The sequence below is a fragment of the Lepisosteus platostomus genome, chromosome 8, assembly GCF_059453375.1.
Source record: "Lepisosteus platostomus isolate fLepPlt1 chromosome 8, fLepPlt1.hap1, whole genome shotgun sequence".
Lineage (NCBI taxonomy): Eukaryota > Metazoa > Chordata > Actinopteri > Semionotiformes > Lepisosteidae > Lepisosteus > Lepisosteus platostomus.
This window is the reverse complement of record NC_142618.1, coordinates 53,700,402-53,723,573: the sequence shown is the minus strand read 5'-3', so window position 1 is coordinate 53,723,573 and position 23,172 is coordinate 53,700,402. Positions and strand designations below refer to the sequence as shown.

Sequence of the window (23,172 nt, the reverse complement as noted above, 5' to 3'; positions counted from 1 at the left end):
TTATTTATTAAATGAATTATTTTAAATTATTTCAATATGTATAGTGTCAATAGGTCTGAAGCTATCCAGTGACCATAATTCAGTTGAGCAATTACTTATTGCTTCAAAGCTTATTGTAGCAAAATAAGTTTTGAAATTTATCTGGGATGGAATCATAACTCATCTTTATTTATCAAGGTGCAGTCTTCACTAAACATCCTCTAGGGCTGCATAAATCATTATTGCATTTGGAAGCAGTTGCCTATACATACTCACAAACATATCCAAACTGTCCATTTGGCAGGGTTCTCTTGGTTTGGAAAGATACAGTTATAAGTAATAGCCCATAGACATTCTGCTTTGCCAATGTTCACATCCTGGCTATGAATAAATCAATCTAATTTGTGTTGTCAGTTTAATTTTGTTAAAGACCTTGGAAAAGCACAACAAATGGATCCAGCATGGACTAGTAGTTAGGGCTCTGAACTCCAGACCTGAAGGTCATTGGTCCAAATCCTTCTACTTTACTGAGATTGATCCAGTAAATGTCCTTCTGTATAAATGGGTACTCTCCGGGTCATCATTGTAAATGGGAATTTGTTCACAATTGACTTATGTGGCTAAATAAAGGATTAAATAAAATCAAACTAGAAGAAATCTGTGAATACAAGCACACAATTGATTTTCTTGCCTGTACAGCTGACCTTTAATTTAAAGAGCTTGCTTAAATTGTATCACATTGACGGAAGTGATTAATTCATTACTTCCAACAGGGTGCGATGGACAATCAATTGGCCAATAAAAAATACATTGAAAATCCTACATCAGGAAATAACAAGGTGAATTCAGTCGCAGAAACCTGAAAGCATCATGTATGTTTTTTTCTTTTAATTTATTATTTTGTTTAACTTCATTTTTATTTATTATGAAAAAAGGTTTTGAATTTTGAGAAGGATATATTGACTATGAAATTGTCCACAAGCAAGATATTATTTTCAAAGCATTTTGAATTCATACAAGAAACCTTGTGAGAAACCTCGTGAGCTAGCATTTCAAAAGTGATATAAATTTAAACTTGATATTCAGAGTAATTGGCCCAAATTAGTGCTGTTTTCTCCACACTACTTCAGTTATAAACTTCTAAATACTTTGATGTAAAATACATTCAGGAAACACTGTGGATAGCATCACAGCATAAAGCTTTGAGAATTGATACGAATAATAAATGATTCTAAAAAATATAATACTTAAAAATAACATTATATAAAATACGGACATTCAGCCCTCACCAGGGAAGAAGGAAAGTAACTCTCAGTGGCTGAAGGAACCATTTCCAATATCTCTTGACACCTCATTCAATTCCTTTTGACAATCTTCAGGAGCACTGAGATATCTATAGTAAAGCTGTCAGTAATGTTTTAGAACTATTGGAATCAACATCCTTGTCACGCCTGTTTCTAAAAGCAGTCAGTCCACATATTGTATAGTACATAGAGTAGACCATATACTGGGCTACTGGCATTTTCTGATTAATACAGCTTGAAAATGGTCTCTCTCCATTTATACTTGATTAGAGGATGGCCTGACATTCCAATATTCCTGCACAGTTTCTCACTTGTATCTCTTGGCTGAAATATACTCTTCCCTCATTAAAATTGATATGACAAACATTATGGTATACACACAGTTTTTGGCAAACAGATTCAGCACCTTTTAAAACTAATGACAGAACTAAAATGCATTAAGTACATACATATTTTTCAGAAAATATGAGCATTTGACAACACATCCCTTCCTTAGAGCAAAACAGACTTATCTTTCACAAGATGATAAAAGAAGCATCTCAACACAGCATTACGTTTAAGATTAATCCATATACAGTATTAAAGTAAACGGGCAATTAAGTTATCACTTTAAATTAAGATTAAGAGGTTCCCAGTCTTTGGTCAAATTGGAATCTCTAATCAAACTGGGAAATCAATTAGTGGGTATCAAAACTTAAATGTTTCATTTTGGTACTGTATTAAACACAAATCCTAATAACATAAGGTCAACGAATGGCTATAGAAGTGCTCCAATACTTATATCTTCTATCTGTAACTCATCTTAAACTTGTCATTCACTAGAACATCTTAGTAGCTATACGAAAGAAGGAATGAAGGTTCATCAAACTTAGAATTTGCATAGTGAAAACTTTGATATGAAAATTTGTCAGTATATAGTTGGGATGGAAGATATGCAAGCCTGTCACATCTTTAATACAAACACATGTAAACAGTGGCATTCACAAAAAAAAACAGACCCTACTGGTTCTAAAACAATAAGGCAAGACAGAGCAAGGCTTGTGTGGAGTATTAGTACTGTACATCTTGGTATTATGACATAATGAGACTCAAGACATTTTGGAGGCTTGGATGAAATTTATTTTTATTGAATTAAGAATCTTTGAATTTTGCCAGCTTCTACTGTATAAATAGTGGTTAAAGAACACACACAAACCATTTGGCCATATATGCCTAGCAGTCATTCTACACCTTCCCTGCCTAAGGGGGCCCTGACCATAATGTCAGAAACACTTTAGGTAGCTAGACAGGTGTGCAAAAACATACTATATGATGTATTGGCTTGTCTAAACGACAGTAGATTGTAGTGTGTGGGATCAGACAATGAATTAATACTGCTATATGACACATATAGTATCATCTTTAATTTGTTTTATTCCTTTTATAGCAGCCAAACAGATAATCTTCAAGATCATGAATAAGTATTCTTTTCCCCCCTTTGTTTTATAATTAAAATAAAATTGACACTAGGACAATCAATTTACAGGTTTAACAACTCATGTTAAAATATACAGAGCATCAAAGCCACACACCTCACTTCTGATTTATTAACCTGTATTAACCTACTGTTTATTTCAATTTTTTGTGCTTTTAAAACCCACACTTGGGTTGTACAATCTTGGTAGAGTGCTTTCTCTTAATTAGTTACCAGCTGCTTCAGTGTAATTTAAAAAGACATTTCACAGTGCCCGGGCTACTTGAAATTCTACCTTGTAGAAATGTTTCAATTAAAGCTTATATTTTTCTACACTGGCTTGTCAGCAATTGCTAAGTTTCCTTTGCATCTGTGTCCTGTCTGCTGCTCTCTAAGCTGCAGAGTATTCTTCTACCTCTGTATTTACTGTGCCATGGTCCCATGGCATTATCTCTAATGTGCATTGAAGTACACAGAAACTATTGATTCAGCGCTGTAACATACTGGATGTATTGTTTTCTACACAGAATCTGTTACGAAACCTTACTGTGGTACATACAGTATGGATGTTTATCATTTTCATTAGTTTTTACCATGCTTGTGCAATACATTTATTTATTTTTTCCCATGGTGTCCCACTGTTTGTATATTGTCTTTACCTATTTAGATAAAACAGGATTTCACTGTGCATTGACACATTGTACTCTACTGCAGATGCACTGTACTGTTTTCACCATGGTATACAACAGAGTATTCAGATCTGCAGAAATGAGACTCACAATACAATGTACCATTTACAACATAATTCCTTTGTAAATATTGAAGCATCCCTGCTTTTGTTCTGAGCATAATTTTTTCACTGATTAAAGGTTTCTGTATCTACTCTGTGCAGATAGGAATCCACAGCAAAGTGCGCTTAAAATGCATAATCTCTACTTTATAGGCTGCCAGACTTCCATGCTAAATCTAGAAATTCTTTTAATAGCTCTCTTTAAATCTGTAACGTTAACTATAGCAGTTCTATACATTTCTATAGCAGTTAGTTATAGCAGTTAGTTTAGTTACCGTTTATAGCAGTTAGACTGCTGTCTGCACCTAAAGTTGTAGCTACTGTACACCTGTGCCTGACAACTCCTAAATTGTTCAAGTAATCAAAAAGAAACCACATTGTAGGCTGCATACACTAAACTACTTGAGTTGCCTGAAATAATTAGAAGAAATGAGAGTGCTCTGGAATGTTTTACTGTAGATATTAAAATAAATAAATACAATAGGCTGTGTGAGCTGTTTGTTATTCATGACTGTTGTATACTGCATAAAGAAAAAAATCAGAATAGCAGGTTTAATGCTTTCGGATTGAAAGAACGTGACTTGTTCCTTTCTGCACTTTCATGTCTTTTTTACATGTATGGAAATAGCTAAAAATGAAGTAATTTAAAATAAGATTTAAAAATACTTTTACCTACAGTATAATTCTAACTCAGATATCCATTTTTTTGTAGGAAAGTGCTATACTGTATATCAGGAATCCTCCTCCACAAGGCTACACCTGACGATATTTTCAAGGACAGGATATAGAATTTAAAATTAATTAAAATTTTGCATTCACAAAGCATCTAGAAACACTTTTAACGATGTCACTGGAAGTCTGGGAACACAGTGTGAATGTTAGGCTTAACGATATTCAAACCAGGCACATTCTTTCAGTCCGTCTAGAGTTAAAGATTTTAAAATAACTTAAGCAATATTGCAAATCAGCTCCCTGAAGTGTTCATATTCTGTATATACATTGTGGCATAATGCGGGGACGTGTTCAGTGTGGAGGGAGAGCCCTGGATTAAGGGAGACACGTTGCCTGGATAATTAAGGATGAGCCGCAGCTGTGGGGACCCATTAAGACACACTGAGCACCCCGCAAGGGGAGAACATTCCAGTGACAGTCCCGGAGGGGGTTGTGATGCGAGCGTAAGGCCCTCATTTTTGTTTCATTTTATTTTATTTTTCTTTTCTCCTGTCTCATCGTGTATCTCCACCGGGAGATTGAATTGCATTCAATTTTTGATTGAATTTTTCCTCCACTGTCCCGCCATGTATCCCACTGGGATAGCTTGAGTTCTTTTTGTTTTAGCTGCACGCTCCTTTTTTCTCCCTATAAAGTGGGGTCCCGCCTGGACTCTGCTGTTCAAAGCGGTGCAAACCGGCGGGGTGGAGCGGCGTGGGCACAAGCCTTACCTGTGCTATTGTACGGTCAGGGCACCAGCTCCTTATTAGCAGCAGTTTCCGAAATGTGTCCAGCAAGCTGTCATAGCCATCAGGCACTGGGGCCTCTTCTGGGGCCTCCTCATCAAACCAGGATTTCCAGGCCTTGTCATTCCTGGCCACTTGGCCCAGAAGTTGAGTGAAGGGATACAGGTTGGACAGCTGTACCAGGTTCAGCCAAGTCATGTCAAGGATCCACTTTCGGGGTTTGGGCTCCACAGAATTAAGGTCCAGAGAGGCCCCACCTGCACATAAATCAAACCTGTTGATGAGCTGTCTGACATTAAAACAAGAACAACAGTAACATAAAATGGATTTCAAATGACGGGCCTTGTTGCTTCTCCATATTTTTCACACCAAATCAGTAAGATATTTTTTGAACACACAAAAAAACAACAACAACAAATCAGGACACTTGAAAATATCCTAAACTACCTGAAGAACAACTCTTTTAGCCTTGTAACTACCATGATGGGTCTAGATAGCTCTTGCTTCTCCATGTTCTTATTTTGATTCCCAGTCAGGTTATGAGTTTTTATTTTTCTTTAATTCTCTGATAAAAAGAGCACTTTTAGCAAAAAGTAAAGGCTGTTTAGTGACATTACAGGTGTTACAATGTCAGGATCTTCCTTTGCGAGAAATGGCTTCCCTTAATTTGTAACCTTTTTTTCTTATCTCTTCAATGGATTGTGAGTGCTTCCATTTTCTAAAAAACATCTCAAGATACTGTAGTTTCTACTCATTTAGCTGAAAGTCATTACTTGAGTCATTACTTTTCTGATATGAGAAATAAGTAGAAAGCATTTAAAAACTTTAGTACTGTTTATACAGCTCTGATACAGTATGTACAGTATGTAGAGTAATATCTTCTATCCTTGTTCTTTGTTTTAGATAATAAAAAAGTGATCATTGAGTCATATTGATGCCAAAAAACTTTTAAGACAAAGTTTTTATTTCAGTTGTATTTATAGTCATAAATCTCAACCTCTGGTATTCTTCCAAGAAAATATAAGATTGCTATGTTTTGAGATGTCATCCAGCTGAAATCCAATGACCTTTATGTCTCTATGGCCCTGTCTGGACATTTACTTTACTGCTCAGAGTAGTTTCATCTGTATGTGCAGTGCACCACTCTAACAGCAACATTCCTTCAAACAGTCCTATGAACTTTATAAATATCCTGTGGGTACAAAAAGCAACGAATGCTTTTTATGATTCATGATATTTTTTTATCATTATTCTTCATTAACCTATCAAATACATGTAGCATAAGATTTGATATATTATGGGTTCAAATGTTCAGGCAGTTAATTAAGTCTGCCTCTGCTGAAGTGTCTGATTTATAAACCATCCTAAGTATTTATCAAACAAAATAATCAGAATCACTAGAATCTGCTTAACTTTAAAATCTCTAAAAGGTTTACTGCTATGTATATTACTAGATGACTACTTTTGATTTTTACACTACTCTACATACAGTAATTAACCAACAAATAAGAGCTAGTAACCTGAAAACAGTGAGAAAGAACATGACTACTTAAAATTAGGATGATTTGTTCATTAATTTATTATGGGTATGGCTTTAGTTGGTTTGAGGTCATTGCTTTGTATATAGGACTTGGGTGGTTTAGATTAATTATAATGTTTCTTATTTCCAATCCAGATAATTTCATGCGCCATTAAAATTGCAATGAACAACTATTTTGTGCACACTTCTATTTTACATAGAAAAGAATTACTTGCCAATAGGTTTGGAAAAAAATACATCAGCACCTCAATTATTTTTCTCAGATTTAATCTAAATACCCCAATGCTTTCCTTCCTTAAAAGAAATGCTTCATTTGCAAATCAGATCAAATGAAGAGAAATAATTGGACGATTGTCAAAAGTGGGATGTTATAAAATAACAATGGATCATTGGACTACTCTTTATAAATAATTAGCATTATTAATTAAAAAATAATAACAAAACATTCATTTAAATAAGAAGAAATATCACAATTGATGATTTTTAATGAAGGGCATAAAATGCACCCTGGCCTTAACTTTAATTCAGTTTCATTTACCCTTTATAATCTAATTTAAAGCACTTCAGCTAAACACATTTCCAAATGCTCATCAAAGATTCTGAAGTTTACCATATGTACATTGCTTTTGACTCCTTTTATCATATTAAGAAAAAAAAACATTTTTTACATTTGAAGGACATTCGCTGACAAGTGGTGAATGGGTGGAGATCAAGAGAATAAATAGATTAGTGATGTCAAGCAATCCTGAGAGGGGTACATGATTAGCTAGATATAACAGGAACATTAATAGCAATATGAATCAAGGCTTTCTCATTTCCTGTTATTGTCTGAAGTTATTTTTTTAATTAATTTAAATTCAGATGGTTGTAAATACAAAAGTGGTCTCTGTAATGAAAACTCAGTGCCCTTGCTGCCCTGGAATCAGTCAATGCAACAAGATACATTTCCAAGCTCAGATAAATGTCCTTCACTGACAATCTAAAAGAATTGAACCTTTTTACTCTTGAACTGAGAAGGCAACCAGTTTCAAGTACAGTATTCATAATCCTCAAAGCCAGTTGAATGTCACTCAAGCAAACTTCATTAGAATCAACACTGAAACTATATGCATTTAAAACTGAGAAAAAGGAGAACTTCTTTACAAAAATGGTTGTTAAAGTACAGAATGTGCTGCCAAACTATGTTGTTGAAATTCATATCCTGCATTCTTCCTAGAGATGGCTAGATAAGATTCTTGGATAAATTTGTTACTAAATTAGCCAAATGAACTTGATGGGCCAAACAAACTTTACTCATTTGTAACTGTTTTATGTTATTTTCCACAATACCTACTGACTTTTTGATGCTCCTTGTTAACTTTTACTAAGAAAGTCAAGATATTTAACATTACAATTCAAACTGACAATAGCTCTGGTGTTCTGTAGGCTTAATGAACTGTCATCACTTTATATAAAGATTCAGATTCCAGCTGTTGGGGTTGAAAGGCAAAGTCATTTATTCTTATCCTTTATTATTAAGAAAAGTATACAAATAAATATTTTTGGATTCTTGTTATTCAGTGCACTCATATCTAAAAATATACTGTAAACATATTTGTGGACAAAGGGGTTAAATGGAGCCTTAGAAGTTTATAATATTAACTGTACATAAATGGTAGAAACCAAGTGAACGGAGTCATTTGGAAGATAAACTAATTAGAAGTGTGTCAAGGAAATCCTGTTTTTAGTGTAAGTAAATAATGAAATCTTGAAGGTCTTTAAGATAGATATTATAAAAGGACCTTACAAAGGTTTTCAATTAGGAGTAATCTAGACATATTGTTGAACAAGACTGGAAGTCAGAGCGGTCAGGACTACTTAGTACTGATGTCAGGTAATCGGGTAACAAGGCGCCAGTCAAAATACACATGGTTGTGAATTTCCTAGTCATTTTCAAACATACAGTAAGAAGACAAGTGAAAAAAATGCTGAAAAGTTCCTGGGTGGAGTGTATAAAGGTAGATATAATTATTCATCTTGAGGGCTGATTTATGGTTGTGGGGACAGACACAGGCAACATCTGTATGATGGAAAAAAAAAACCTAAAGTGGAAAATGTGACTCAGAGGGTGAAGAGAAACTAAGGGGTTCTTTCACTTCCTAAAAATCCAGTACCAAAGTAGTTGTAGAGACACCATAAGACTAAATTGTGAACTGTAAAGTATGCTCCTTAGCCACTCCATTTATTCACATCATTCAGGAAGGTGCATTGAACATAAGTGAGACGAGAGCTTCTGATTTTAGACCTATGCAGCAAAGGAACATCAAGTCTGTGCTTCAGTATTTCATTACTAGTGGAGCAATAAGCATGTAGCGATGAGAAGGGTGCTGTTGAAAGAATCCTGTGTGGCCCTGATTACTGCAACAGGACCAAATGGTCACGTGAATAAGATAAATTGATGTGGAATAATTAAAAGCTTGTTATACTAAGTAGAGAAATGTGGGTTCTTTAATCCAATAAATGTTTTTTTTTCCATAGGCAAAATTGTCAAATTGAGACAAACGTGCAGAATAGAGGCGTGTCTCAGTATGAAGTAGTTCAGATGATTTCCATTCAAGTTGATATATGAACTTTATTCAATGTCACCCTTAAGTTCCCTTGCAAATTCAAAGGTCTTATAAGAATCCTGGATCTTCATGTACTGTAGCTCCTCATTCCGATTTAAAATGCAGTTCTTTAACTCTCATTAACTAGATTTCATTCATTTAAAAAGGTTACTCCTCAAAGGACTTTTTAATCAGTTAATCAGTTATCAGATTTCCCAGCAATCTGCACAATGGCATCATTTCACATCTTGCATTATAGAAAAGAAGAACATTCCCTGCGTGAGTGAATATGAAGTGAATACTCTGTGATCTAACGCAAGATAGGTCTAGTAGGATAAGGAGGAAGACGGAGTGAATATTTGCATAGTTTGGTATCAAGAGTGGCTAGTGTATGAATGAGTTGTCTTGGAATAGGTATGTGTATTGAGATAGATATGGGTGTGAGAGAAAAAAAATGGAATGTTTGTATACTTATAGGAGAAAGAAGTATACCCACATCTTCCCACCCTCCTGGATGGCTAAAAAAACAAAAGACAAAGCAGTTACTGTATGGACTGGTGCACTAAAAAGGCCAAAACTTTTTGTGAGACAGCAAGTGCAGAGCATTGTGAGGTAACAAGTCAAGAACAACATTGTAACCATAACTTTTTAAAATGTATTCTTCTGTAATTTTAATAATGAGTCTGCTTTCCCCCCATGCCTCTACTGAACACACCGCTCCTTTGTGAACTGAAGTCAGTTAACTTAATTACTGCATTAGGTGTCAAGTCAGAAATTCAATATGACCCCAGGACGTATTTAAATCAGCTTTGGTAAGAAGGGAATATTTTTAAAAGGTGCGATTTGAAAAGCTTTTTTTTCCCCACTGAGCTCTAAGACAAAATGGGCTTCACAAGCATAGGAAAATATCCAGCAGAGAGCAATGATTTTTATTGCTCTAACTATTTTGCAATTTTCTGCATGCCTACTCACTTTCCTGAAAGCCGTCTGGTAACCTAGCAACAGATAGCATCAACAAAGATATCCATCAAGAATGGGGGAAAAATGCTGACTAAGTTATGTTACACCGTCTCTGTAGCAGTCTTCACAGCACTTTAAAAATACACAGCCCCTTAGAAAGAATATAGAAATATTCAATTGTTGGATTCAGGGGCATCACAAAAGAAACTAGAACTACACCAAACAAACCCTATTCTCTTATTATATTAGTACTTATTACTCCAGCCATGGTCACAGTAAACCTTCGGCTTTATTCTGTGGAATCAGTGTGTTGTTTTGTACCTAAATCGAAAAATCGACTGAAATTATTGTTGGAATGTCATTTATATTTAGAAAAACTGTCAACTCTGTGCTGCAGCAGGAAACAAGAACATAAAAGAATCTACAATATGCTTGCCTTTGTGAACTCAGAGGTCTTTTCTAAACATGATTCTGACAGCTTTCTCTACAACATAATTTGGGAGCTTGGCAACAAAGCAGTCAGGAGATAAGCCACTTTAATATTACCAGCTTTTGAAGATCACAAGCAGTAATTGGTAACAACTATAGGTTTGTGTGCAAACATATAACATATAATTGTATATACTAAAGAACGAATGAACCATTAACAATAAAAGCATGCCAGTAAACAGTTGGAAAAGCTAAGTTAAAAGCAAAGCCAAGCTGAGAAGGGCCTTTTCCAAAATATTTGGCAAACTAATATCTTTAATTCCTTCCTTTGGCACTGGTAGATCATCAGAAGATTTATGCTACATTAACATCCAAACAGTGCATTGTAACACAGAGCACACTTCTGTATCATTTACTGTGAATGATAATAGAGCTGAAAATGATCATTCCATTAGTTGAATTATGACTGTATGAATAAATAAAAAATTGGATAAATTGCACTTAAAATAAAAGTAGGGAAAAACAGCAAGAGATAAGTAGGATTTACCATAATGTTATGAAAGCACAAATTAACAGAAATGTGCCACATTGATCAATTAATCAGTAACTGTTCAGAACTTTGTAAAAAGCTTAACAACTAATATTATTGTTCCTAGACACTTTTCTGATTGTAGAAATGTAGCAAGTTGTATTGAATGCTGAATGTTGTGTTCACTATATTGCTATAAATACTGACACAAAAAGTAATGGAATGTAATATTCATCTAATCTTAAATTTTGCTATACTAATATACAGAAGATCTTCACTACCTGGCTGAATATATATTAATATCAACAGTCCATCTATTACAGGAAATCACCAAACATAGTAAAGATCTATTGCGATTTACTAATGACTAAAAGATGCATCAATACACTTTTAAAATGCCATTATGTGGATCCACTGGTGATTAATGTAATTCAATTATACTGTTTACATGGTGTAGGAGATGTAAGCATACTAATGGACTGCATTTAGAAATTTATAAAGTAAGCAGAAATCTGAACAGCATTTGCCAATTGAAGCAAGACATGGATAATTTCCTTTAAGGAAGAAATCAAATCAAGGAAGCATTTAATCAAATCCAACATTTTTGCACATACTGTACAGTACATCAGGACGGCCCATAGTCAGTGTGTCCCAACTGAAATGACACTGTAATTTTTAACTTCATGGATTTGTGATCTTGTATTTCATCTACTGAGGTGTGCTAGACCACACCTGAAGAATGCTCTACAGCCAAAACAATGTGTGTCTGCTTTCTATTTTTCATCATGGAATTAACCTTTACTTGTTCCTTTAAACCCAATGTGCTCTGATGCAGCTCGCCTCTTCTACATAATTCCATTAAACCTTAAGTCTGCGGTGTTACATTTTTATTTCTTTATGGACTTCAAAAAAGATGGCCACATAATTGCACAGAACATCTCCTTTAGAGGATTCACTTATAAATAAAGATCAAGTTACACAAGATATTTTGGTGATCGTTGTTATAAGCAACTCAAATTAAATCACTATTTTATACCCGCAAGATGTGTCCATCTGACACCTGCTAATCAATTCTTATTTTTTTACAAACATCTCATTCTAGCTAATGCTGAAGGAGACACAATAACAAAGTTATAAACTTAGAAACTTAGCATGAGCGTTGATCAAGTTTTCGTAAAGTTCAACTGCCCACACTCATTAAACATAAAACTGCTTTCAGTTTTTTTCTCCTTCAAAATATTTTTTCAGGAAATCACAGACTACCCAGGAGGCTACCAAGGCCAGGCCATTGAGAAACACTGCTACAACACTAACTGAGCTTACCTTTGATCAGGGTCTGAAACTCATTGTGGGAGATCTTCTTGGCCTGCAGGTCGATTTTCAGGGCCATGAGCAGTGTAAAGAGAAACTTATGATCCTCATAGACGCCACGTGCTGTGTATTTGAAGACTTCATAGGTGAGGTACTCAATGATGTTGCCTATTCGCTTGGAGGTGATCTGTGACTTGACAGACTTCTCCATTGACATGTCGAACAGGCCAAGGAACTGACGGAGAGACGTCTGGTACATGATGTTCACCAGGCTCATTTCCACAATCAGGAAGTACAGGATGCTGCCACGGGTGGCCACAGGGCGATATTCCTCCCTAGCCGAGTTGATTTTCACTTCTGTTTCTGCTGCGATTGTTAACTTTTCACTGACCTGCGAAAAATGCAGACTTATTGCACTTTTTAAAAAGTTTTTCATGCCGCAGGGAAAAGCAAAAGTAGCCTTTTAACTTTCAGGTGTAACTGTTACTGTGCATGAAGTAACAGAAGACTGAATATTTATATAAAGAAATATAGAATATAAGGATGATACCAAACCACACCTCCCCCCCAACAAAGCCACATGACTTATCCCTGCGTTTATAACATAAACATGATCTCTAGCTGTAGTGCTGTGCTCTTACAGTACCTCCTCTGCAGTGGTCTTTGTCACTCTGAGGACTTCAATCAAGGACTCATCCTCCACCAGGGAGCCTTGAGTACTAGTCAGGCGGAACAGCAGGTTATCTTCTAGTTCTTGCATTTTCCTTTTGTTGAATGTCACCTCTTCCAACAACTTTACTCTTTCTGACTCCAATTCCTGTTAAAATAGAAGTGGATACTATAATATCATTCTATATTTTTCCACCCAAAGGTTTACCAAAGTTACCAGTATAAAGCATTTTCAGTATTTTGTATGCAGAAGCTGAAGGAACACACCCTTGAAACTGGAAAATAAAGAGTCTACTTTTTCGACCCTATAGCCACGTTTGTTAAATTTTACACTTCAAAGTAGGTCGCCTGTGTTTGTTTGTTTTAAAGTAATTGTCACCTTTGTTTTTGGCTTTAGTTTATCTCTGCTTTTGGTGTCAGCTGGGCATTCCCATATGATAACCTCTGTATGATTGGAGTTATTCTTATCTGCATCTAGGACTACAGCATTTTCATATAGATATCAGTCTCTTCATTTAACGAGGGTATCATTAATACATAGGCCCTTCCTTAATCAAGTGAACAAAAAACAGCTTTATATGAAACTCTAGGGATCCTTTAATCAAAGCACTGGATTTAAAGGGTCAACTCAGGGACAGTAATATAAATATCTCTTGCCCACTTATGTGGTTGTAAATGTAAATGGCTGTCATAACAAGAACGTAACTATTTCTTATGCATTGTTCAATATTGGGAATATTCTCAAAGCAGATGAACTTTATTTTCAAATTAACAGTATATTGCTACATAGTTAGTAATCATGTGCAATACAAAGATCAAACATTTTGAAAAAGAAAGCAGTAGCAAGTTCTATCATCAACTTCAAATGCAACTAACAGCAGTAATCAACCAATGCCAAATTACATTGCCTCTGTGTCAACATTTATCCACAGCTTGTACTGTGTATGTTGCGACTGTGATGAAGTATCCCATTTTCAAGTACTCCCAGGTGGCTGACTAGGCACTGCACCAAGCAAAGAGTTCAATTCACACAACAAAAAAAAAAACTATGACAAATTAATCTGGAGCATAATTCAACTGCAAGCAGGAGTTGCTCTAATTAAAAATGAGCTGTTCAATTCATTCTGTTTGGAAAAAGTAAACAAGGTTTGGCTGGTGCAATTCTAAAGAGCACTCTTTCAAATTGAGGATTAATAAAAGGTCACTTTGAGCAAGAACCCTTAAGCATGCCCTGAAAACACAGTGGATTTTTTGGCTTAGTTCAGATGACACTCAGTTGAATATAACAGCACTGTATACACATAAAACTATGTCCACTTGTAGCACTGTTACACAGCTGCATTTAAAGTGAAATATTACAATATATATATATTATCTATAATATTATAGATATTTTTGATACCTTGCCAAGCTGACTTGAGAGTTGCACATTCATCCTTGAAAACAAAAGTTGTGTAGCACATTTTCTCAAAAACGTCAGGTTAATCAAAGCCTAGGCAAGTAAGCCTAGGCCCGGCAACTTTGTTGTAGTCAGATAAGAACAGATTTAGTGAAGACCTAACATACTGTAGCACATCTCCAAGTGAACACCATCCCTACAGTCAGGTATGGTGGTGGTAGCATCATGCTGTGGGGACACTTCTCCACAGGAAGGACTGGAAAGCTTTTCAGAATAGAAATAATACTAGATGGAGCAAAATATAGGTGAACATGGGATGAAAATCTATTTCAGCCAGCTAAAGTCTTAGAAGTGGGAAGAAAACTCATCTTTCAACAGGACACTGATCCAAAGCACAAGGCCAAAGCTACACTGGATGTCATAATAAAAAAGTGTGCATCTCTGAATGGCCCAAAGTCTTTACTTGAATGCTATTGAGAATCTGTGGAAGGACTTGATCTTACTGTCCATAAGCTACAGTATCCTCATGCATCTTGTGACATTGTGCAAATATGCCACGAAGAACAGGCAAAGTTGGTAGAGACCCAAACCTTCTGCTGTAATTCCTGCCAAAGGTGCTTCCACTAAATACTGGTGTTTTTTATTTTTTAAAATGTTTCTTTATTTTTTTCTGATATTTTTTGTAACTTACCTTACCCTTACTTTTCAGTTTGAATAAAATAAACTTAAAATGAATGTGTAATGTGTTCTTTCACAAAATAAGACATCATAGGTACTGTAGGGTGTGGAAACTTTTACAAGGCACTGTATATAATCCCCTCTCTGTAAACCATAACTAAGGTGGTGTTATTGTTACAATAAATCTAATTACTCTATGAGAAAGCCAGAATTTGTTAGTGGGTAGTGAAGGTCACCTTGTATTTATCACCATAGAAACAGAACAAGATAATGAATGATATATCTGCCTATTTACTAGACATGCTGTCTGCAGTCTGAATATGTGTGAACACTTTGTTTTATGCATAAAAAATTCCACCCAAAGTTCTTTGTTCTTCTGTTTCTGAAATTATTGTGAAGACCAAATGGTTAATATTTGCAATATTAGACCCCTGTCATGTTTAAGAAAATCATCTGGCTTTAGGCTGATGCAACCAAGATTTTATCAGCTTTTTTTGCTTAACATTTTGGAAGATGAAAGAAATCCTCCACAAATGCATTTTGGAATAACTGTTTATTCCCACAACTTTATATTCATGTTATAAAATAGGAATATTTACAGTCCTACCTTCTGTGCTTGTTTGAAATGCAAAATGGCAAATAGCTTGTTCTCATATAAAACTAATATTTAATCTAAAACATCCACAAGGCACTGAAGGTGCACTTTGCTTGCTATTCCTAGGAATATGAAAAGTCCTTTTTTTTTGGCAGAATTTTATGTACTGTTCCTTTTTGTTGCTTTAATAAAAGTAAATCCATGACCCCATATTGGACAAAGAGGGATAAAAACAAGGGCATAACAAACCTTAAAGTTATCAAGACATACTGTATAAATTGCATTTACCCAAAAGGCAAAATGTGAATATCAATCAAAATACCAATGTCCATACCATTTTTATTTCATACGTGTTCTAAACAGGAATTGTTTCCTCCTGTCACATTGAGCACAGTCTCTGTCAGGCTGTTTAGAATGAAGTCAATGTCCAGATTAAAGGTCTCCAGAGCAGTGTGTGATTTGAGGAATCACAGGCTACAATGTGAAGCTTGAACGAGTGAAGCTTGGCTCTGATGAAGGACTTGCCTGCTTCTCTGTGAGGATGACACGTCCCAGCAGCTGGTCCTCAAGCCCCTTCATTGTAACAGTGAAATCGATCACAGCTGTCTTGGCACTGATCTCAGGGGTGTAGGCTGGGTTGGCTAGTTTGGTGGTTATGTAAAGAGTAAAACCTTTCATGACGTCAACCTCTTTGTCACCCACTTTAACCTGGGAATGGCAGCAAAAAACAGGAATAGTGGTCAGGAAAAGGTTTGTGTCCAAAGGTTTGGAGGGGGAGATAATTCCCCCTCCAATAATACATCAGTTGTGAACCTCCTACTTTAATAATAATAATAACTGTTCTTTTTATTTTTTGTGGAGCAAAACCACAATATTGTAAAAAGTGTTTAATCCTAATAATTACACCACTTTAGTAGTTAGCTGGGATATAGGTGTTCCTCAGTAACTGCTCCACTCTATTGTTAAGTTACAAATGTAGGCCTACTTACCACAATATCCTATGTGAATTTATTCTGTTTATATGTTGCTTTAAAACCCCTGAGTAACACTTGCTAATATCATGTTAATCTAAACCTCATTCTCTCAGCAAGAGATCTTAAGAAAACATTAAAAGTCTTGACACTTGAAAGGACTGCATGGAAATGCTTTAGATATATGTTGTTATTCAATGTTTCCCTATGGAAATGAATGAAATTAGTTCTGGTTTGCATGTATAGTCTTATTTTCTTTTGTTGGGTTGTCTGCACTTTATGACAGTCTATTGTCTTTGATCACCTGTTTTCTAGAACCAAGAGTAACTTTCTACAATTCAGGAAGTAGAGAAAATACTCTACAACAAATAGTTTATTGATTACATATGGTGACAAATATTTCAATGTTTACTTATTTAAGATTGTAACACATAACTGTCTAATGACAAAATACTGAAACAAGCTGATTGCTGTCTGAGCTCTCCCAGTACAGCATTTTTACTTAATTTACTTTACAATGTTCTTATTTAGTATCTTGCTGCCATTATTCACCTAGTTACACAGTAACCCTCTTAAGGTTGGAACAAAGAAAACCAAGCATATGACTCTTTGTTTTACATCTTGGCACGTTTATTATTTTGAAGCAGGGAGTCTTTTACTAATACTCATTAAATAACAGGCTACATGTGAAACCATACTGTATGCTTTGAGTAAAGATCTAATGACCAAGAACACATTAATATTAGATGTATAATTTTCATTAATTAACAGCACTGAATCCTAAATGATGGAGGCACAGTGGTGAAGTGATTAGCACTGCTGCCTCAAAGCACTGGGGCCCTGGGTTTAATTCAGGACCTGCGGTGCTGTCTGCGTGTAGTTTGTCTGTTCTCCACACATTCCACCATGTTTTCTTTGGGTGATCTGGTTTCCTCCTAAAGTCCAAACATACTGGTGGGTTAATTGGCTTCTGGGCAAACTGGTACTTGTGTGAGTCTGTTTGTGTCTGTGTGGCTGTCCTGTAATGAAGTGGTGTGCCGTCCAGTCTATACCCTGCCTTGTGCCCCTTGCTCGCCAGAATGGGCTTCTCCCACGACTCTAAATTGGAAGAAGCAGTTAGAAAATGAACAGAGGGATGGAATCCTAAATGACAGGTGAAAACAAAAATTCAAGAAGTTTTCAAATGGGACTTCCAACTGGAAAATAATAGATTATACTTGTTTGATCATACTGTATGTAATATGATAAGCATTGCATAGTGAGCCCACAGAATAGTGATTCCTGTCTGTCCATCCATTGTCTATCTGGCCAGTAAAGGTTCAGTAGAGGGAAAATTTGGTTAAAGCAGTGGTGGCCCCTAGTGGAAGCTTCTAAGAGTATTTACAGTACTGCAAGTAAGTCATTTACTGTAGGCCACTGACTTTCTTCTTTTCCTTTGTAATTAAGTTTTTCATGCAACCACAAGGCTACAAGAGACTGATAATGGTATAGTTTTAGTTCATTTAATGTTTAGTGAAAAAATGGATTAAATATATGAGCTTGCAAAAGAGACTGATACGCTTTCATGCCTATTTTCTAAGACTAATAAAAAGGGGTATGACATTTTGTGGGTACCCATATGAAAAGTATCTATTTTCATATCCTTTGTCACTTCTGAAAACAATAGTACATTTTTTTTGATAATTTAGTTCAAATGCTTCTACTGTGAGAAGTACATTTATCAATGTCACATTTGAGAAATTATAGTAAAAGGGCAGAGCTTCTGAGTCCTGCTCCTTGTTATTCCTGAGCTCCTGAATTACTTAATGGAGCCCCTAACAGCACTGATCATTATCCTAATTAAACCTTTGAAATAGTTCCTTATTGTACTCCTAATAAATTGCCAACCTAACATTATTTATAAAATCTCAAAATCTAACTCTGTGTGATGAAAACAATACAAAAAAGGTTTAATTAAGCAATTGATTTGTTCAGTTAGGAGTTCGCTTCATTAAGTGCGAAGTTGGGTTGAATAACAACCAGAAATCATTGACTTCTTGAAAGACTAAGAAGAGTTACTTCTATGTCTAGCAGAGTGAAAGGATATTCTGGAAGGTTTGACTGTGGCATGCACTCAGGTAAGGCAAACCAAGAGTTGATGTAATGCCATGCATTTCGCTAGTGTCTTGCAAATGTGACATTGATATATTTAAAACAGATTTAAATATCTACAAATTATCTAAGATTTAACCCTCAAGCCTATAGTATGTACTGTAGTTTGCACATGGGAGTTGACACACAAGAGGAAACTGACACATAAGTAATAATTTATTTTTTTAGGGGTGCATATACATAGAAATATTCTAGTTTAAAAGATTTATCTTACTTGAGTGTTACTAAAAGGAACTGTACAGTATGTTGTAGCCAATAAATGACATTGCAAAGACCAGTTTGCACAGAAAAGCTTTTGCTAACAGTAGTATCTCCTCCGCCAAATTATATAGTTTATTTTTGTTTCATTTGTTCATTCATAAGACATAAAACAAACCTGCATGCTTTCAGTGAAGTACTTAATTATCCAGTTTTGTTAAATAGGCAACTGATAATTACAACATACATGTAATAGACTAACAGAGTAAAGACTAAAACCTGGCAATTTTATTTTGTTGTGGGATGTTTCCACAATTTATACTGTACCAATGTTTGCTAAAGAAAGAGAAAACTGAATCTTCACACGGTTTTAACTATTACAAAATATCACTCCTTCCCAGTCTGCTGTGCAGCATGCAGATTCAGCTGTAGTGGATGCTTTAAGTTAATTTATTAGAAGCATGTTTAAAATATGTTTTAATAGTGAGGTGTTTGAGCAACCAGACCTCTTTGGAAATGCTATCTATAGATTAGGTTCTTACTTTGTATGTAGACCCAGATTTGATGAAGTTCTTTTCTAATATGTTGTCCAGTGCAGGATCCAGCTCTTCTCCAACATCTTCAATCAACAAAGGTCTTCCAAGGGACAGGCAGTCCTCCAAATGTGTTCGGAAGTATTTGTGGTTTAAAGATGTCACCTGAAGTTCATAAACAATAGTGGAATTAGGTCTTTACAAAGAAAAGGGGGATGCATTATACTGTACATATTTACTAAAGAAAAGGTCAAATGAAACCTATCACTTACTGTGCATTTGCAACAAATTCACAAAAATATTAGAAGAAAAAATGACTAACTCTTCTTTTTTGCAGAAGGTGCACTGACATTATATTTAACAGACAATGCCTGGGTTTGTTGCCCTCTCAAAATATTTAATCTGTATCAAAACAAGTATACTTTCTCCCTAAAAACATAAAATGCCTCAATACTTTTAATATTAATTCAACGATTAAAATTTCAGATGACACAACATTGCATACAGTATTATTGCATTTTGGCCAATAATATCCTTGCATTATGCTATCAAAGAATGGCTGCATCTGTGTCAGGTATATGGGAGTGTCAGAACTTCTAAAATCTTGATCTCTGATCCTGCAAAACAGTCTGGTATTGGATATTTCATAGTGCAGAAACAGCCTTTTGAAGGTTAGAGCCTCTAAGTTTAAGCCTCTTTAAGGCTTAAAGGATTTTGTCATTTTATACTGTTAGCGCAGGTCATTCCTTTGAGCCAGGGAATGTACTTGGTTGCTCTTCTCTGGACAAATACCGTATCAGCAATATCTTATATAATAAAATATATATTTCTATAATGTCATGGATAGCAATATTAACATTCTGGTGATCAAAAGTGTTTGCTCTTTATTAGAGAGCTAGCGCAATTTATTACAAACCACACAAGCTCTCCCTACAGTAGATGCTTTTTTAAAGAACCCTTTAGGAGGAGAGTCGATTAACATCCATGTAAACTTATGAAGAATGACTGTTCTTACAGCAGTTATGGTTCCATAGCCTAACTCACGAGAAAGACATCAGACAGAAGCCTGATTTTAAGTAATCTCATGTGTTAAAACGAAACCTGATTCAGAATGTTCCTTTAAGATTGTTGCACAACACTGGGTGAAATAGCAATCAATAAAGATGTTCACCAGGAGATGTATGGGTGCAAATGATAAAACTCGGTAAGGTGAACCTGAGAAAATGTCTTTTATCAAAGGATTTGCTGGCTGACTCTAAAATAAAGCCAGGTCATCAGTCAAGTAACTGTGTGTTTTAAAAGTGTTCAGACTCTGCCTTGTTTTACCTTGTTAAAAGCAAATTCTCTTTCTGTTATTACAAACTGAAAGATTTTGCTCTAAGTCAGCTTTTTAAAAAAGCTGTCTTAGATGCAAGCATTCCTAATAATGACTAAATTTTTGTTATTACTTAATTCTTAATTTTTCCTTCATTATGCCTGTTATGCATTTAGGAAAGACGAGTAAAATCTGAAAAAATAAAACAACAGAATAAACAACTAAGGTAGTTATATTGTTCACCTTAACAAGACAAGTATAGGATTTATAATACAGGAAAAGTAAGGTACAGCAAATTTATTTCAAAGAATACTTTAATTCCACAACAAACAATTTAAGGTAATGTCACTGAAATTAAGCACATGTTTCAACCTGACAAGTATGATAAACTAAACTACAAAAAACCCGGGACTAGGATTATCCTTATAACTGTTGTTGCTGTTTACTGTAAAACAGTGCACTATTTTATTTGACTGGTTAGAATTTTCCTTCATCTGCTCTTCATTTAGTGCTCTGTTACTGTTGAAGTACTGTATTCTCTCCTGTGTGTGCATTTGTTGTAATGGGGTACTTCAACTGTTCCTCTGTTTGTCACAAGAGGTGTCTGTTCAAAGGTTCTGAATTCTGAAATCTCCAGTCGGTTTATCCATTATCAATAAGTCATCCATCCATTATCAACTTATAATGGGAAGTGGCAGTCTATCCAGGAGACAAAGAGTGCAAGACAACACTAAAAGCACCCTCCTGCTCTCCACAGAAATAAGGATAATTTAGAGTAGCCAATCTAATCTAGTTACAGTAGGACATCCTCAGTGATGGGTAAAAAACGTATTACCTGAACGACTTTTGTCCACCTTCTTGGGGAGTGGCAATACTTTGGAAATTTTTCCATCTATAAGTGCGATAGATGACTGCTGGAAGAACCCATCAATAGGTTCAGAATAGAATTTCTTTGTTTCCTTGAATTCAATGGGTAAGATGCAATCAGGCTTTGGAGATTTATTTGAGCTTTGCGAAAGAGTTTTGGTTTTATCGAAAAAGAGACTTGTTGTAGAAGCTGGTAAACAGCTCTATTGTCTGGCTACTTGCTGAAAAAGCAATGAAGAAGTTAGTCAGAACTAAAAAATGCTAGGCTCTTCATTTGCTTTGTGGTTTGGCAGGATATAGATTATCTTAAAATTAGACTTCTGTCATTATGCTTAAAATAAAATGATGTAGTTTTCCATAAGCTGTTTGGAAATGGCCATTGATATCACGCCTCTTCTTTGGTTCTATGTTTATAATGATTTATATCTTTGCCAATTACTTTTTTTCTTGCTATTTTATATGATTTTTAAATTAAGAAAAAACATATCAACATTATTGTTATGGTAGGGAAGAAAAAAGTCACATCTAATTGCCTAAGCCTCATTGGTCACTGGACCACTGATTGGGGGAGAGCCTGAAAAGGCTCATAACATACACACCGAAAACCTGTTATTACCTGCAGTTCATTTGCCTTCTCCTTGTTTTTGATCCAGATCTTGCCCTGGCCCTGGGGGTCAATGAGGAGTGGGTAGCGGGAAGCTTTGGTCACAATAATACCATTCTGAATGGACAGATCATCGTTGGGAAGACCCTGCAGGTTCCATTCACCGATGGTGGCATTGTCCACCAGCATACTGATAAGATTAAGGTCCTAAGAATACAAGAGTAAATCAAAATCCACAAAAATGAATGAACAAGACAAGATGATGCAGTGGAAAATAAAAAGTTGCTTATCCCTAAAAACTAAAATACTAAATACAACAACAAAATTTAGATAATAGCTTTTCACATCACCATGAACATGAATATTGTCCATATACTGTACTGTAAATGCAGGGATTTGATGACGTACATCACTATAGGGGATTTTGTACATGCTCATCTCTTTTTTCCACAGCTGCAGCAAAAGGTTCCTGTACTCCTGGTTGAACGGTCCTGAGTAGGACAGGAAGCCAGTGGCCAGTAGCACATCTCCCACCAACCGCTTGATCTGGTCCTGGAAGAGTCTGCTGCTCTCTGTCCATCGGATCTAGTAGACAGACATGAAAAACATACAGTAAAATAGAAGTCAAGACACCACGAACAGTCACACAGTACTGTAGGTTACACTAACTGTAGGTTAGTGACAGCAAAGAAATGCACGTGGTAGGTGCAGTTTAAGGAGTAGCTTTATTTTTGACAGAAAACACAATTTATTTATTAATCTTTGCAAATAACAGAGAACAGTTCTTCCCATTGATTCTGAACTCTATAAGCTTCCAATTTTCAAGCTGGAATTCTGCTTGCAGTTTAGGAATTT

General features: G+C 35.5%; 1 protein-coding gene across 1 annotated transcript in view; it reads right to left on the bottom strand.

Moving 5' to 3' along the window:
* The window catches only part of dnah5l (dynein, axonemal, heavy chain 5 like), a 150,447-nt gene that overhangs the window by 15,699 nt on the left and 111,576 nt on the right, over positions 1 to 23,172 (bottom strand). Inside the window, exons 62-68 of the mRNA XM_088643938.1 lie at positions 22,726 to 22,902; positions 22,330 to 22,524; positions 19,541 to 19,696; positions 16,204 to 16,386; positions 12,984 to 13,154; positions 12,350 to 12,728; positions 4,969 to 5,240 (exon numbers count right to left, since the gene is read on the bottom strand). Of these exons, the coding sequence (XP_088500064.1) occupies positions 4,969 to 5,240; positions 12,350 to 12,728; positions 12,984 to 13,154; positions 16,204 to 16,386; positions 19,541 to 19,696; positions 22,330 to 22,524; positions 22,726 to 22,902 (1,533 nt within the window). The remainder of the gene's footprint in view (positions 1 to 4,968; positions 5,241 to 12,349; positions 12,729 to 12,983; positions 13,155 to 16,203; positions 16,387 to 19,540; positions 19,697 to 22,329; positions 22,525 to 22,725; positions 22,903 to 23,172) is intronic.